Source organism: Petromyzon marinus, chromosome 21 (assembly GCF_048934315.1).
Source record: "Petromyzon marinus isolate PM22_M1 ecotype Great Lakes invasive population chromosome 21, UKy_Petmar_22M1.pri1.0, whole genome shotgun sequence".
In the NCBI taxonomy this organism is placed as follows: Eukaryota; Metazoa; Chordata; class Hyperoartia; order Petromyzontiformes; family Petromyzontidae; genus Petromyzon; species Petromyzon marinus.
The window spans coordinates 11,136,317-11,153,444 of record NC_133687.1 but is presented as its reverse complement, the minus strand read 5'-3'; the positions used below and the strand labels follow the sequence as shown (position 1 = coordinate 11,153,444).

Sequence of the window (17,128 nt, the reverse complement as noted above, 5' to 3'; positions counted from 1 at the left end):
TCGCACCGTACGTAGCCAACCGTGCTAATCGGAGGGTGCGGCGGGGGGGGGGAAGGGACGTTTCTGCCCAAACGCTTTAATGCGGAAGGCGCAGCCCAAACAAAAAAGCCGAGCAGCTCTTTAACTTGTAGGTACGTGCCACTGTGCAGGGTTGTGAAGGAGGAGGAGAGATGGGAAGGGACGCGAAAATAAACAGGGAGAGCGGGATTGTGGGAGCAAGGATGCGCTTACCGTCATTGGCAAGTTTTAAGCTTCATTAATCAGAGCCTACCCAGCAAACGTGTAACGTTGGGTCAGCATTGGTCTATCGGTGGTTCCAACCACGTGCCAACCCACTTCGGCCCAGCCTTGCATGTTTATCTGGGTGTGTAGCTCTAGAGCAGGGGTGGGGAACGTCCGGCCCGCGGGCCGTACAAGGCCCGCGAAGTAATTTGGTCTCTGGCCCTGCCAAGGCAACCGCAGGCGGGACTCGAAATTCACTAAATCAGGGAGCAAACCTGGAAAAGCAGTTGCGAGTAGCAACATCATCAATACCGGCTAACATCATCACCACACGCCTCACCAAAGAGAAGCAGTTCCAGCCCATCGCATTAGGGGCGAGTTAATTAAATGTTTGACCAAATATAACGGGGCTAATTTTTAAGTTGACAATTTTGTATGGCCCGCGAATGATGTTATATAAATATCCAAATGGCCCTTGGCAGAAAAAAAAGATTCCCCACCCCTGCTCTAGAGCTTAGGTGTGTAGATACAAGAAAAGAGCTGTGTCTTTGGGTTGGGTCTTTCCGTTCGGGAATGCCATCGGGCTATGCAAATACACACAGCAATCTGCATGCGATTACACGACTGTGCATATCTCTATAAAACATTATGCAGCGCTCGACTGTGCGCTTCCCCCCCCCCCCCCTTAAGTGTGCACACGTGTAGAGCGATGCACATACTGCAGAGTGTTTACGTGTACTCTTATGTTTGTACAACGTAGGCAAATTCGTGCATTTTTCAATTTTTTGCGCGACGCACATTATCCCAGGAATACAATATTTAATTGCCTCGGCCATTTTGTAAGGATCAAATGAGCAACACGTGACACGGGCAGACCGAATCAGGACGCAAAGGTGAAAACGAGGGCATGTCGCACGCCACTTAAATTCCTTCCGTCGTTTGCAAGACTTCTTTAAAACGAATTGGGACATTTTTAACCGCACACAACATTTCCAAAAGTTGCTTCAATTTTGAAGTACAGTGAACAATATAATACTCCTGTGCCAACATTGATCGTAGTGTACTACCGTGCAGCACCACGCTCTACCGTAGGACACTCTACAATAGTGCGGTATTACTGTTGCGGATTTTGCGATACGATGCAGCGATCGGTGTGAAATGTTCAAAGTGTGTGTTTGTGTTTCTTCATCCCCGTTTGTACGCAACGTTGCCAAAAGAAGCCAGGAATCGCGTGTATTATAGCCGTGTTACACTGGGGAAACTTTAGGGCAACTGTCGCTACAATCGCCAACGGCAACGCAGTGACCATGATTGGCTAGCAACTCAATAGGACGGTAGCGTAGGGCAACAATAGTTGTCCAAATTTTGTTGAGACGCATGTATGGCGAACAATGATTGGTCTTCACAGCACGTAACCTCAGGTAGTCATTTTAAATGTGACCTCTGCCCAGTGCCGGATCAAGCTTGTGCAGGGCCTCTAGCATATGTTATGAAGGGGCCCGTAATAAATAAATAAAACACACAAATATTAAAACACACATTTTTTTACTTGCACAGTAAAGTAATTGCATTTTTTTATTTGCTATACTGCCAGATAACACAACAACTCGCTAACCTTAAACACCCAGTCGTTCATAAACGTTAAAGGCAGTATAGTAATAGAGCAAGAGCAGAATCACTGAACCGGAATTGATAGCTTGAAAGCATTTAGCGCAGGGCCCTTGAAAGTGCAGGGCCCGTAGCATTTGCTACTTTTGCTACTACTATAATCCGGCACTGCCTCTGCCTGCAATCTGATTGAAGGTTGCCATCCCAGTTGCCCACTCGGCGGTAACAGTGATCAGATCTGTCCATATTTATGCAGGAAACGTTGCCACGTATCTTGCCATTGACGCTTGCCGGCAACAGTTCTTAAAATTGCCTTACCGTTAACGGCCAACAGGGATGTCTGTGTGGTGAAATGAAAAATAACTGTCGTTCCATTTGTGTGAAGTTTACACGAATCCATGTCATTGTCCCGTCCACTTGAACACAGTTTTTTGGCATTCCGTGAAAGCAATGGTCATCGTGGGTCATCGCATGGCACCTCTAACACCTTGACTGTTCTTGTATTAAATTTTGATTTAAAGCTTTCGTGACTGCAGTGATTCATATTCTTGGTTCTTTCAGTAAAGTCACGTTGAAGGGAAACAATAAAATAATGAAATATATATAAAACAAAATTCTCACGAGATTCGTTCATGAGGCTATCCACATATACAAACACAGAGACAATTTCAACCGAGAAGATGGATTCTGGCTTAGCAATCATTGGAAGGATTTGATAAACCATTTCGGGTCTTAATTGATTGTTCACGCTTACGGTGGCTTTCAGACAGCATACATTAATTTTTCGCCTCCCCCCTCCTTTTTTCCGAACATAGACGGACTCGTCCATCTGAACAAACTGTCAAATCACTCTCCGTGGCGCTAACGTTTAAAAATAAATAAACACAAACCGCCACTTCTTTCAAATGTTCTTGCCGTTGGTTTTCACACCTGATGATGACTGCTTGTGTTGCAGTCGAAACGTCGTGAGAATTTTATTGTTTTATATATATTTATTATTTTATTGTTTCCCTTCAACGTGACTTTACCGAAAGAACCAATAATATGTTTTTGTATTCTTCGCCGAATTGTGATCATCGTACGGTGTGTGTTGTGCACTGGATAGAGTTGAAATGATTCATAGATTCATGTCGATGTTTTACACACAATACGTCACAATGTATCACACGTGTGCGTAGAGCTACCAAACCAAAAAGTCCCAGTGGTTTCAAAAAGTCCGTCACGTTATCCTAAAGCATTGACAAAGTTTGGATGTTGCCCTAGTTTCAAACATTCTGGCCCCTCGCTCACCTGATGTTGCTGGTAAAGGGTGGAGCCTCCTGAGAAGTGGGTGAGGCCTGTGATGCGAATAGTTAATAGTTAAGTGGGCGTCGCCATGTAAAAGTAGCGGGGGGGGGGGGTATGACAGAGGGAGGGGCTACCAGCTCCCCGTGTGTCCTGGTTGAGCCTCCCGGGAAATTTGGTACCTTTACGTTTATTACAATACGGATGCTGTCGATTCATTCCAGTGCGCTCGTGACCACGTGTTGTGGATGTAGCAGAATTATATTCAATGATTGAGTTGCTTCAACTGCAGACAGGAGATCGTGATCACCATCGGTCAGCAATGTCCCCACGCTTAAGTGGGTACAAGCCCATCGAGGGGGAGGGAAGCGTATGTACACCGATGATGATCACGGGCCTCCTTGCTTTGGTCAGAACGTCCGGCTCTGTTAACCAAGCTTCCGGTGCACCCTAAACAGTGGCGTAGCTTTTGATTTAAAGCTTCCGTGACTGCAGTAATTCATATTCTTAGCTCTTTCGGTAAAGTCACGTTGAAGGGAAACAATAAAATAATAAAATATATATAAAACAATAAAAATTCTCACGACGTTCCGACCATAACACGAACGTGATGACGACCGTTTGTGTTATGGTCGAAACGTCGTGAGAATTTGTATTGTTTTATATATATTTTATTGTTTCCCTTCAACGTGACTTTACCGAAAGAGCTAAGAATATGAATATAGTGGCGTAGCTGTCGAGTGTGCACGCAGTGCAACCGTAACGGGGTCCAGTGGCCGGAGGGGCCCAGGTGCCACGCTATGAAGCAAGGTGGGGGGGGGGGACGTTTGGCACGGTTGGGTGGGCCCCATTTCATGTCTTGCGCCAGGGCCCATGCCAGCCTTGCCAGCCGTGCTCCGCCACTGGTCCAGAACGTGTCGTCATGAGTGTTCAAATTCCCAGTTGCCTTTGTCCCGGCCCCCCCCCCTCCCCACCTTGCTTCATGCCCGGTGGTAAACACTTGATCACCCACAAATGCTCACTGTGTCCATAAAAAAAGCCTTTAGAGTGGTTGGGTTAAGTGGTTGCAGTGAGTACATTTTGAAGTGTTTCAATGATGGCATTGTTCGTGACCTAGGTTTTTTTTCACACTTTCCAACTAAAGTTGAAAGCGTTCCAACATTGATTCTGTCCGTCTGGCCATAAAGGGAAAGGGGGCGCGGTCATTACAAGTAACAATGATCCTACATGAACGAAACCTTAGTGTAGAGTGTTGTTACTATTGGCGATTAAACCCTTTTGCAAACTGGGCAAAATAATGAAACGGGTTGCCCGAAAGGAGACACAACCCTGAGTAAAAAAAGGGCGGAGATTCGCATAGAGGCCACCGCATTTTGTCCCTGATCCACGACCCATCATCGGCTTCCGCCCTGATAATGAAATAACTACGCACGCAGACCCAAGTTGGAAAGCGTCACGTGATTCATGCATTAACTTGCCTTTTTCACGTGGGTTATTAAGTTAGTTAGTTTTTCTTTCTCCCCAGAACACCCCCTGTATCATATTTGTTTTTCTTGTTGGATGTCACTGTGCAAACACCCCCCCGCACCCTCGCACATTTCATCGTTCTTTACACCATTCATCTTGCACATCCATAAGCTCAGCGTGGATTCGAGAATGCCTGTCCCACTGTGGGCTACCATTCCCACCTCATCTGTTGTCCCATCTGGCTGAAGCAGAGGGTATCGATTTGTCACCGACGACTTCTCTCGGTCGCTAACGCGTCGTCTCGAGACCGTGTGCAGCCCTGGAATCGGCTCGCTCTGGCCACTGCTGGCAGAAGGCGCCTCCCCCCCCCCCCCGCAGAGGGAGCTCTATAGATCCCTTCTGCAGGGGATTTTGGCCTACTCTTCCACGCTGGTCAGACCGTCTTGAAAGAGGAGGAAGTACCCACACTTTACTCAACCACACGCAGCCTGCCCATCACCTGCGGTGGCGTTACCGTTTCCTACCGCTGGGTGGTGTTGCCCATTCGGTGGCGTTACCTTTTCCTACCGCTGGGTGGTGTTGCCCATTCGGTGACGTTACCCTTTCCTACCGCTACGTGGTGTTGCCCATTCGTCGGTGTTACCCATTGCTACCGCTAGGTGGTGTTGCCCATTCATTGGTGTTACGCTTTCCTACCGCTGGGTGGTGTTGCCCATTCCGTGACGTTACCCTTTCCTACCTCCGGGTGGACAGAGGCGGCTGTTGATGGAGGGGTACATTTGAGAAACTTGCCCGCCCTCCCCCCGTTGTTTATTCAACTGCCGTGCCGGGATATCGAATCAAACAGGCGATCCTCAGGATTGCAAGTCCACTGTGCGCTACCGACCATTGCAACCATGGCAGCACGTGTTGTTTTTTTTTTAATGAAGTACGCTTTCTGATTTCAAGTCAAGGAATCTCAAGTCCAAACAACCTCCTCACTACCCCCTGCCCCCCCCCCCCCTGCTGCAACTGCTGCTTTCTCCTTCACGCCACTGCCCTCCACGCCGGCGTATTTCTCGATATCACATCGCCACGTCGAAGCCGCTGCCCTGTGCGTTTGCGTTGCTCAAACCAAACGCTGATTGAAGCTGTTATCGTATCGCTTGGCGTTTCGCCAGCGTTACCTTCGACAAAATCCGGCGGGTCCAACCGGGGTCTCCCACATTGAGTGTGGAGAGGTACTCATGCCAGTAACGTACGGTCATCAGGCGGCATCTGTTTAGCGAGCCTGATCTCTGCTGACGAGACCCAGAATGTCAAAACCGGTCCGGAGTTTGCACGCTTAAACAAACGCGCGTCTTAGAATATCGACCTGCAAAGCCGATAGAGGTCGATGGAATTAAGTAGAATAAGTTTATTTTACCGTGGAGACACAGAATTTAACTCTGCTCGTATTTGCTTTTCGTAAAAATTGTACCATTAGCCGTGGTATTTGTTTTTATTGGAGGAAGCCTCATTGAGTCCTTTTTCAAGAGAGTCACACTACACAGATGTTTGAACAAATCCAGCAGTGCTTTTTGTTTAACGTGGAAGGGTAAGCAGAGTGGCCGGGGAAGACCCACCACACAGTACGAGGGAGACAGCACTGGAATGGTTCGGTCCACGAACCACCCACCCCCCCTCCCCTCTTTGTCACACTGCCACTTCCTGGCCACCCACAAATATTCAAAAACCAATTGTAACTTTGTGATTGAATGTTAACGCTGTCGGTGTGGCACGCCGTCGCCTCCCGCTGCTTCATAACAACTCTGATTTCCTTCTGCGGGGTGACACTCTTAAAATCCCTGCAAATGTGGGGGGTTTAGCCGAGACCTCGGTACAACTACTGTCCCCGCAGAATCTTGTAGGTCAGATTTTTCAACCCGATCGCACGTCCCTTTACTTGGGTGACACTTAGCTGCCTTGTCCAAGCACAGTCCTCGCCCTGTTAGAGGCCCTCCTTTCAGTTGATGAAATATGGGAAGCGGCCGCTTCTTTAGTTTCCATGTAGCGTTGGGGTTCACAGTTTGAGGTTAGAGGTTACTGTGCAGTCGAGGTGTTAAGGTTTAAGGAAAGGATATTCCATGTATGGGGCACTTAAACGCCTCAAAGCATCTTAAGATGATGGGTTTGTGTTTGGGACTAGGGCTAGGGTTTGGGGATTCTGATTAAGGGCTACAGGTTAGTAATAGCACAGTAACACCTAAGTTGGCATGGCTTGCCTGTGATCTGCGGGGACGGTAGTCAACTCGGCTGGTGTGCGATGCTGCTGCCTCTCTCTCTCTCTGCGTTGAGGATATTAACACTCGCAGCCCTTCTTAACCCTCCTCCACCTTCCTGTCGCTCGCGCAGCCGCTGTGTTGCTTGGGAGGGGTTTTGCGCTTGCGCTACCGCACAGCCTTTCGCTGTGCAACGCGGGCCGTTGCCGAGCCTTGTCGGACGACGCTGATGTCCGACGTTTCGCACCCGCGTGCCCAGGAGCCTCAAAATTCACTTCCTGAAGTCGGATCGTGGGGCGTCGCGCACCGGCACTGTCGCGGAGTTGCCCCCGGAGCTCCTTCAGGAACTAATCGGTGCAACTTGCTTTTCTCCCCCGATATATAACGTGGCACGCTGCTGCTGCTGCTGCTGGTGGTGGTGGTGGTGGCGTTTCCGATTCCTCAAGCTGATTAGCTCAACTATCTGACGTAGTAAGCCAGCCAATGTAGGGAGGAAACGGACGTCAGAGAGAGCCGAGTCAATCGGTTTTAAGAACCCCCGACACCACCACCAGCAGCAGCATCAGGCCATACTCTGTATCATCGATGGAGAACAGCAAGATGCATCGTTCACTTCATGAAGGAACTCCGAGATGCGTTGAGCCGCTCCACCATGGTTGACCGCGTTGTGAGCTGATGAATCACGATGCCCGACGTTTGGCCCCCACGAGAGCGAGCCGCTCATCGCGGCTCTCCAAAGCGCTCCCGGCACGCGGCATGAAACGTCGCATGGCCGAACGACGGCGCAGACGCTCGACCTGAACGCGCCGCCGCCCGGGCCAGCCGGGCCTGCCTCTCGGTGTCCCCACAGCTTTCTCTCTCGCTCTGCTCGTGCGCTCTCTTTTCCCCCTGTCCTGACCCCCTCCCACAGCTCTTCCTTGCAGTCCAACTCCACCACGCACACCTCCCTGAACCAGCACACGCCTCCCCGGGGCAGCACACCCGTGTCCCATGGCACGGGTGCCGCCAAACCGCCAGGTGGCTGCCACACGGCCGCCCCGCCGGGCGCCCGCGGAGGAGGGGCCGCCGCCGGTGCCGCCGGCGCCACCGGCACCACCGGTGCCGCCGCGGGCCAGGCCCCGGGCCGCGGCCAGGCCCGGTCATCGAGCACGCGCAGCCGGCCCTCGGCTAACGCGGCCGGCTCTTGGGATTTTGTGCTGGGCCAGATACGAACCAGTGGCCTTGACGTGAGGTCCTTCATGTAAGTCCTGCTGTGTGCCGTGCCCACGTGAAAGCCGGACGGTTCGAGCCAGCTGTTTCCGCCATGGGACTGTGGAATTTGCAGTGCCGTCGGTGATGAGTGGCCGCCCGATGATTGTCGTGCAATTTAGGTCTTAGGGTGTTTTTGTATTTTTGTAGTTGGGGAAGGGGGATGTGCCCCCCCCCCATGCCCTCATCACTGACGTTGGAGGTTATTGCCATGGCCATGTTAGGGGATGTTTTGTAACGGCCACAGAGATAAAGGAGGGGGGGCAGGGTTGAGGAAATTTTGGCCAGGACCTTCAATCAGAGGGATTCTCATAAAAAGCCCAGGGTGTCTCAGAGGGATTCCCATGTGGAATTTTGCCCCAGGCCTCCAAAAACCGTTAGGCGGTGACCCAGTGTTTTGTCAAAATCTGAATCTGGCTACTTGCACTGAAACTTTGACTTTTGTCAGTCGTCAGATTCCATGACATTATTATAACAGACTTAATTTGGCATCTCATTCAATGGCTTGTCTTTATTTTGAACCAGCTAAGAAGAGTCCATTGAGATAAAATATAGACGAGATATGGAAGTGAGACACGCACGTGGAGACGAAATAAATGCATTTTTTTAAAATGGATAGTACGGCACCATGGTCAGATGTGTTGGATGCTTTTACAAGGTGCTTTAATGCAAAATGGCAGATGTAGACAGTGTGGTGAGGCTATGAGTACTGGAATTAGCAATATTCTACTAAAGGCACTAGCAAACGATAGATTGCAAAGCTTTCATTGAATCTGATACTTCACTGGGACCAGCGACTAACATTTGTAGCCACGTTTTAAAATTCACTGATTATTATTCGGCTTTATAATAATAAGTCGACTAAGTTAGACGCGTGGAGGACAGTGCTGGGTAATTAAAGATAGAAATATATTTTTCAAGGGCAGGCCACCTCTGGCTCAAGGGCCCAGACACGGCCCACAACTCCGTTTAGCGAGGCCCGCCACTTCGAAACGGCGCGCACATCGGATTATTCTGCCGCTGCGATAATCATAGCAGCACTTATAACAATTCCAATTATATAGCGCTTTTCATGAAGGATCTCAAAATTCTGTAAAGAACACAGCAGCAGCAACAGACACTCAGCATGAAAATAATATTATATATACATTTTAAAAATCTATTAACTAAATAATTGTGTTCGAGAGATGAATATTTTTGACCAGGAAACCCTATGTTTCTATTTTCTTTATTTTTGTCTCTTTTTTTCCGCGCCCCCCCCTCTCCCGCCCCCCCCAATTTCATCTCTATTGTGCTAACGGTGTCTTTCCACGAGACGGAAGAATCCATTCATATCTTTCGCAGAGCAGTGTGACCCTTTGCGCTTAGAGAACGGCCCCGCGGAAGCGGATACCGCAGAGTTACCTCCCAGGTTTTCATCTGGGTCGTACGCCGTAAAGGGGCAGCACTTTCCCCTGCTCGCTCTGCTACCGAGGGCAACGTTCTTCGCATGACGACAACGTCTATATTTTTTTCATTCTCAGAACTAGAATTTAGCCAAATTTTATTCGTAAATAGATTTTATACTCTTTGGTTCTTTCGGTAAAGTCACGTAGTTAGAAATCAAATCAAACAAATAGCGACATTTCGATCGCAACACAAGCGGTCGTCATTGGGCAAAGGAGTCAGCCTCTAAAGGCAAACTAGGTTTGATAGTGATGGATTTTTTGTTGTTGGTGCAGTCATTGGTGACCGAGTGGAGACCATCATCTCTGTGCACTGGAGAAGTCAGTTTGCGCTGAATAACTACTGGGCATCTGTGGGGAAAAAAGCTTTACAGCTCATCGGATTCCTCGAGTATAAATATTCTGATTCCAATGAATGACAGGCAGCTGTTTGGATTCGAACCCAGCGTTCCAGGGCGCTCAGTCACTTATATATCGCAGCAGGAGGCCTCAATGCACTCTGTTGGCGTTTTTCACGCTGTTATTGGAATTTGAAAGTCCTCTTCCGCCCTCAGTAAGGGAAAGAATCCCCCACCGTTGACATTGCATTGCACTCGGTCTCATTAGAGACTGGTTAGGCTCCTCTCGCCTGGCATCCATCACAGTGAGTGTCGGATCTGGTCCTTTGTGGACGACAAGCAAGTGTAATCCGAATGAGACGTTCAGAGTCCTTGACACCAGCTTAAGAAAGAGTAGATGCATTTGACCGACAGCCTCAAGGCTGCTCCTGGCATTGACGGATGCGTAAATCTGCATCGCATCACGTGGTGGTGGTTGGTGGTGGCGATGACCACGAGGCTAGTTGTGAGTGTGATTTGTCAAATTTCTAATTGGGGGTGGAGGAGGTGGGGATAGTATAGAAAGGTTGTCACCAATCCGCACTGACCAGCTTAGTGATGTATGGTCAAACAATCCACATGGCGGACACAGCATCTAGAGGCCTTCATCCAATAATATACCGACATAAATTTTCGTTAAATATTGACTTCATGTGTGAAATGCACTTCTAAAGCATTTAACAATCATCGTATTCACCATATTCACCAAACAACTCTCACCCTTCCAGTATTGAAAAAGGTGTCCCTCGGCTTTTTGGAAAACTGGGAAACATTTTGCCCTTACTTTCCGTTTAATGTTTTTTGTAAGTGTATTTTTTTTTAAACAGAGGCACAATTATTCGGGTTGTCTGTCTGTCCAACCAAAAAGTTTGCGTAAATGCTGAGAAATTAATCCTAAGTCACATTCCCTCCGTACATCGCACGGGAATAGAAATTATGACATCCTGGTTATTTGTATCCCCCCCCCCCTCGAATTTGGCGCTCCACTTAAATTGGCGCCCTAAGGCGACCGCCCACGTTTGCCTCTATGGAGGGGTCGCCCCTGCTTAGGTTATCGTCAATTATTGTTTTTTTTATCATCTACATCCCTCCCACTCGCTATACCCCACCTGCGGCCTAGTGACTTGCCCAGGGAAAGCCTACTTCAGTTGGGCAGGAATCTAGGCCACGCTGTGGTCAGGAGACGAGGGGGGGGGGGGCATTGTGATGATGCTGCTGCTGATGGTTTGAGAAGTTGATCAAAAAAACCCATAACATTTGTTTAACGTTATTCAAGATAACGTTTCTTTCAAAGGAACGTCGGTGCTATGGTTAATTAATTTCTTGTTTAATTCATGAATTACACACTGTGTTGCGTATAATCCGTTAATAAAATAAAAACAGGGTTAGGTTGTTGAGTGAGCCCGTGGTGTCATGGGCCATGCCATCCTTACTATGGCGAGTTGGCCATTGTGAACCCGGCTAGATTTTTTTTTAAGTCACCCAGGACCAGCACATTAAAGACACAGGAGGCCTGCCTAGTCGATGCTGACACTTTTGGTCCGGTTTGATTCCCCAGTGACCCTTGGTTCGCGAGAGCTACGTTACACCTTGTGGGTGTGCAATGTGTGTGTGTGTGTCCGATGCATTGGCCTCTGCAGTTGAAAAGATTTTCGTTTCGTTTGTTGCAAACGTAGAACGTCCTAAATTGCATTCGGAGCATTTCATTGCAATGTCATGGAATGGAAAGGCGACGACGGGTGAATATCTCGTGAACAAAAGAACCGGTGTTCCGACAAATGTGTGCGATTCAATAAGGTCCAGTCGCTCGTTTTGTTCCGTTCCATGAAAGCCAAATGATCCAGCGCGCTCCCGTCTCGTTCCATTCACAATCCCTCGGTACAACTGCATGAACTCCTCCTCGATAAAGATCGACAGCCTCACAGCCCTCCGCGGAGACCCGCTGCAACGCCAACCCCTTCAGCCATCATGACCCGACCCACGCATTCAAACCATCGAGATATTGAATGCTCCTGAGAATGTATCCCCTCCCACCACCACTACAACCACCCCCAGAACACGTGTGGTTGCCACTCCTTTGACGTAACTGCACCTGTTATCAGATTTCATTTCTTCCCCTTCTCCTTTCCTGTCTCTTCCCTCCTACACTCTCACCACCCTCGCCCCCCTCCCCCACCTCCCCACCTTTCCTGGCCACCGTGCAGTGAAGGCAGAATCCTGGTCCTCTCGCTTGTCATGGGACTTTCCGAGCAGGATGATTTTGCTAACATTCCTGACCCTCAATCTCCCAATAATCCATCCGACAACAGGTAGGATACGTCCGTTTGTCATTGCTCATTCCCCCCCCCACCTCCTCCCACTGTGCCATTATTCCCCGTGGCTTTCTCCCCATCCCCTTTGCACGCCTGTCCTTTATTCTTCTCTTGCATCGACATGTGATGCTGTATCGACACGCGCGAGGCTAAGTGGAGCGCATGGCACGGCTGGTGCCCTTTGTCAATCCACTTTTGGGTGAAGGCCTCATCCACCCAATGCCCCCTCTCCCAATGTCAGTCGTGGCAGCCGTTTGAGCAATACTTGAGCACGCTGGCCATTGTGAACAATTCGCAAATGGTAATGAGCTTGAGCATTTGGCCAGGAAGGTCTCAATAAGTCTTGTGCCGTGCGTTCGGGAGGGTCCTGCTTTACACATTTGGAGTGCTTTGGCCAACTGGAAGTTTGGCTTTGTGTGGAATAAAAAGAAAAACCCAAATCATTCTCCAAAAAATTCCAGCTGTGCACGGATGCATTTAAGAATCCAATGCCGTACTGCCCTGTACTGGCCACCTCACAGCTCCCAGAGCTGAACATAAATATATATACAGTATACGCCAAGCTGAACATTCAACGAGCAGTGACCCATCCCATCATCCCACCGTGGTTGATAAACTGCACGCAGTTTCGTAGGATTTATACAGCGGTCATCCTATGGATACACTTGCCCTCGCCATGGGAATGTGGAATTTCCACCGCCGGCACGGCAATAGCCGCCCCATGCCACTCATTTGAGCAGTGAGACACGTTGGCTTCCAACTGCAATGATGATAATTAAAAAAATGTGTAAGCTGTTTGCAATCCACTGTTGGATACCGAAGGCCTTTGCCACAGTCGGGTTTGACTTATGGCACCAGAAACTCTGCGCTGCATACAGAAACATGTTGTCATGTAACCGCTGTTCAAGTGTACATCCCTACCTATACACACGCCATTCCGCAAAGGTGCATATATATTGACGTTGTACATTGTACTCTCGGGGCTTAATTTCTCACCGTTTGTTTCCCCGGGCTCGCCGGTAGCACTGGTGAAGTAGGCCCCACGGCCAAAGCGAGAGGCATGCTCGATGTGGTTGTGCTGGCTGCAGAGATAGTTTTGATTCGCATAGAAACGACTGCAATTAAGCCCTGGTTGTATCGATATACATCGTGACGAGTCCAGTATACATGTCCTGCCATCTGACCATGAGCATAACGGACAGCTAGGCTATGATGGGATGATGGAGTTTTCTGAGCAACCTGTAGGATGTGACCAACAATGTGTGTGTGATGTGTGTGTGTGATGTGTGTGTGTGTGATGTGTGTGTGTGTGATGTATGTACATGTGTGTGGTGTGTGTGTGTGTGATGTGGTGTGTGTGTGTGATGTGTTGCCAAAGCGCAGTTCGGACGGTGCATCCGCCGGTCAGCCTGTTGGTCTGTTAAGCTTTAACTTCTGGGTTTTTCCTCCCTGTGACCTCCTGCCAGCGAAGCTTCGCCCACGCTCCACGTGACCTCAATGCGCACCTAGCCTGACACGGGCACTTTGGCGGTAGTGATGACTTGCGCTGGTTGTTGTACCATGCGTGTGTGTGTGTGTGTCGGTGTACGTGCATATTTGCGTGTGTACTGTATTTGGGTTTGTTCTTTTGTTTATTTGTGTATGTACATGTGTGTATGCATTGGTATGTGTTTGTATTGGTACGCAAGTTTTTGCGTGTGTGCGTCTGTGCGTGTGCACCTTAACGCATAGCGGTCAGCAGTGGCGCATGGGTTCGTGCAGCTCACTGCTGACGTCTGTGGTTAAATTCAGTGCCATGGAAATCAGTGGCAAGCGGAATCGGATCTGATTCTGTGCAACCTTTAGGTCGCCTAAGCCATAAACATTGCGATGGTGGACAACGCCGCACGTGTCTGCCTGTAATCCACCACTGTGGAGGCAGCAGCGAGGGGTTGGTGGATCACCGCACACAGGATCCGTACCCCTGGCTCGCCAGGAGAAGACGGTACAGCAAGTGGACTCATCTCCACCTGTTTCCATCTGTACGGGGAGAGAGCGTTGCCCCGAGCACGTGTGGGGGTTTTCTCCGCCCGAGTAAAACAAACGCTCAACATAATTCGGCTGAAGACATCTTAAATTGAAAAGCCCGTGGGGCAGGATCCTCTTGCAAAAGAGTCCTTGGACTGAGTGGATAATTAGGTATCATTTTAAATGAGTACCTGTTGCCGTGTGTCAACGTCAACACTGCGGAGACGTAGCAAACGGTTGGTGGTGCTGCAGTTATCCTAGTTATTGCTTTTGATGTTGGTGTCGGTGCTGTTGTTGTTGTTGCTGCTGATGCTTAGGGTCGCCACCTTGTCCACTCCGGACCACAACCCAGACAAACCTCTCGGTCAGCTCTTGGTCTATTATCAGAACTGCGCCGTTGTTATACTGCAGTGAAGTTCAACGCAGCGATACTGATACATTACCAGACCTCGGTTTACAAATCTACTTCTGCCACCTGAACGCAGATGCCAATTCCCAGACCGTGCCGGGTCAAAACCCAAACAGGTGACGACCCTGGATTTGCTGCTGCTGCTGTTGTTGCTACTCTTGTTTGTTGTTGTTTTGTTGTTGTTAGATGAGAGTGCGCGCGCATTGTTGTGGCCAGGCTGGGTGGTCCCGGGAGGGGTGCTGGCTCCATGCCCGCTCAAGCTCAGCAGGAAGGCGAGTTCGATCGACGGACAGAGACCCGCTCCTCCATCTCGGAAATCGTCAACTCCATCACGAGCGACATGCTCATGGTGAGCAGTGCAACAACCCGCACCCCCCCCCCCCCGTCCCGTGCAGCGGTATCGTGGAACCGTACGGGGGTGGAAAGGTCCTTTATTCAACGAGGCGTCGTTACGGCATCATCTGGGAGACTGCAGTCATCGGGGTGGCACGGTGATGGGACCCGTGCCTCGCGGCAAGGAGGGCCTCGCTCCCGACTTGGGTGCATCTCCGCGTGGAGTCTGTACGTTCTCTCTCCGCCAGTTCTGCCCGGGTATCCTCCGAGTTATCTACAAACCGTGCAATATGACGGGAGTTTGATTAGACGTCTCGATGTAGCAGGAACCTCCTTCAAATGAGTCTTCAGACTCTCCGTGTGGCTTCGCTGGGTAAGTAATTGTTATTAAATTATTATTGTTATTATTATTTTTGCCAGCCATGAAGTTTAGCCCATCGTCGCCACGGGCGTACGTGAGCACGGAACCCCGCCAGAGGAGAGGGCGGAACTTTACGCTGCTGGCAACGACTCCACAGCAAACATGCAACGTCGGGCCGACGTTGGTCCGACGTTGGGCCAACGTCAGTCTGACGTCGGATCAATGTCAAGTCGACATCAGGTCAATGTCGGGCCGACGTCAACCAGACGTTACCCCTCCGCTGCACGTCTCCTGGGTCTCCACCCCCCTTCCCCCCGTTGTTCAGTCACCCGCTTGTCACCCCGTCATCGCCACCGTCGAAGATCGTTGACGCGGAGGGCAACGCGACCGGCGCGCGCCTCCCCTCCCCTTTTCCCAGATCTCGCCCGACTCGGACGAGGACGCGGGCGCGACGGAGAATCTGGGCAAGATCCAGTTCAGCGTGGGCTACAGCTTCCAGGACATGACACTCACCGTGAAGATCCTCAAGGCCGTGGAGCTCCCGGCGAAAGACTTCAGCGGCACGAGCGACCCCTTCGTCAAGATCTACCTGCTGCCCGACAAGAAGAACAAGGTGGAGACCAAGGTGAAACGCAAGAACCTCAACCCGCACTGGAACGAGACCATCCTCTTTGAAGGCGAGTGCCGCCCCCCCTTGGCTCCCCCCCCCCACCCAGCTCCCCCGCAACCAGCCCCCCCCCTCACCACCTCACCGCGCGTCGCGACGGCCTCGTTCGTCGCGCGGTGCACTCTGGGGTTTTGCGTCGAACTGGGACCCTTGTCGAACATCCGACGGTTCGCCAGCATTAGTTCAATCGAGCCCGACTCCGCTGCCGCATTTCGCACCGTATGTAGCCAACCGTTGTTGATCGGAGGTTGCGGGGTGAGACACTGCATGTCGAAACCAGTCCCTGCCTACAGCACACCTGGCGGTTCACCAGTGTTGTTTCCAGCGAGCTTGACTCGGCTGATGAGACGCCGCATGTCGAAACCGGTCCCATGCCGCTGAAATTATGCCCTCCCAGGAGGCCGTGCGGCCAGTGGGATGTGTGCAATGACACGACGACCCGGAGAGGGAGACACGCGCAGGAGGACGAACTTGATGCCTCATTTATTTACTTCGCCGTTTCGGCGGGGCTTGTATGCACAGTGCGTACGCTGAGCTTCTTTCGCGCCGTACGTAGCCGACCGCGATAATCGGAGGCGCTTGCGTCGTCCGCCGCAGGGTTTCCCTACGAGAAGGTCATCCTGAGAACGCTGTACCTGCAAGTCCTGGACTACGACCGCTTCAGTCGAAACGACCCCATCGGCGAGGTGTCGCTGCCGCTCAACAAGCTGGACCTGTCCAGCATGCAGACCTTCTGGAAGGACCTCAAGCCTTGCAGCGACGGCAGCGTGAGTGTCTCTTTGCGCGTCGGTGGTCGAGGCAAGGCTGAGAGCGTTGCACGCGCGGCGGTGGCGTGGCCCGCACGCACGCGCGCGCCGCGCTTGCGCGAGTGCCCTGCTGCTGTGTGTGGAGCAGCGGCACACCTCCGGCCGTTGTTTGATTATCTTAAACGGGTGCGGTAGAAACCCCCCTTCTTGACGACGGTGATTGGTTCCACGTTGCCGGTCGCTGAAGCTATTTGGTCGTTAAGCGAGTATAGGAACAGCGCACGTTAAAGGCTTAATTCGTTACGATGGCATCAAAAGTTTAGACCACTTTTTTTCCCAAAGAAACTTACTTTATAATCAAGTTCTTACTTTATAATATTTGAGCAATGGATATTAATATGT

General features: G+C 50.5%; 1 protein-coding gene across 8 annotated transcripts in view; it reads left to right on the top strand.

Moving 5' to 3' along the window:
* Window positions 1-17,128, top strand: part of SYT7 (synaptotagmin 7) — a 226,772-nt gene that overhangs the window by 198,665 nt on the left and 10,979 nt on the right. For 6 of the 8 annotated variants that reach the window (XM_076068560.1, XM_076068559.1, XM_076068564.1 and 3 more), the window contains 5 exons: window positions 7,732-8,061; window positions 12,096-12,200; window positions 14,836-14,968; window positions 15,732-15,990; window positions 16,578-16,747. In XM_076068560.1, coding sequence (XP_075924675.1) covers window positions 7,732-8,061; window positions 12,096-12,200; window positions 14,836-14,968; window positions 15,732-15,990; window positions 16,578-16,747 — 997 coding nt within the window. The remainder of the gene's footprint in view (window positions 1-7,731; window positions 8,062-12,095; window positions 12,201-14,835; window positions 14,969-15,731; window positions 15,991-16,577; window positions 16,748-17,128) is intronic. The other 2 variants (XM_076068561.1, XM_032957955.2) reach the window with 2 other exon arrangements.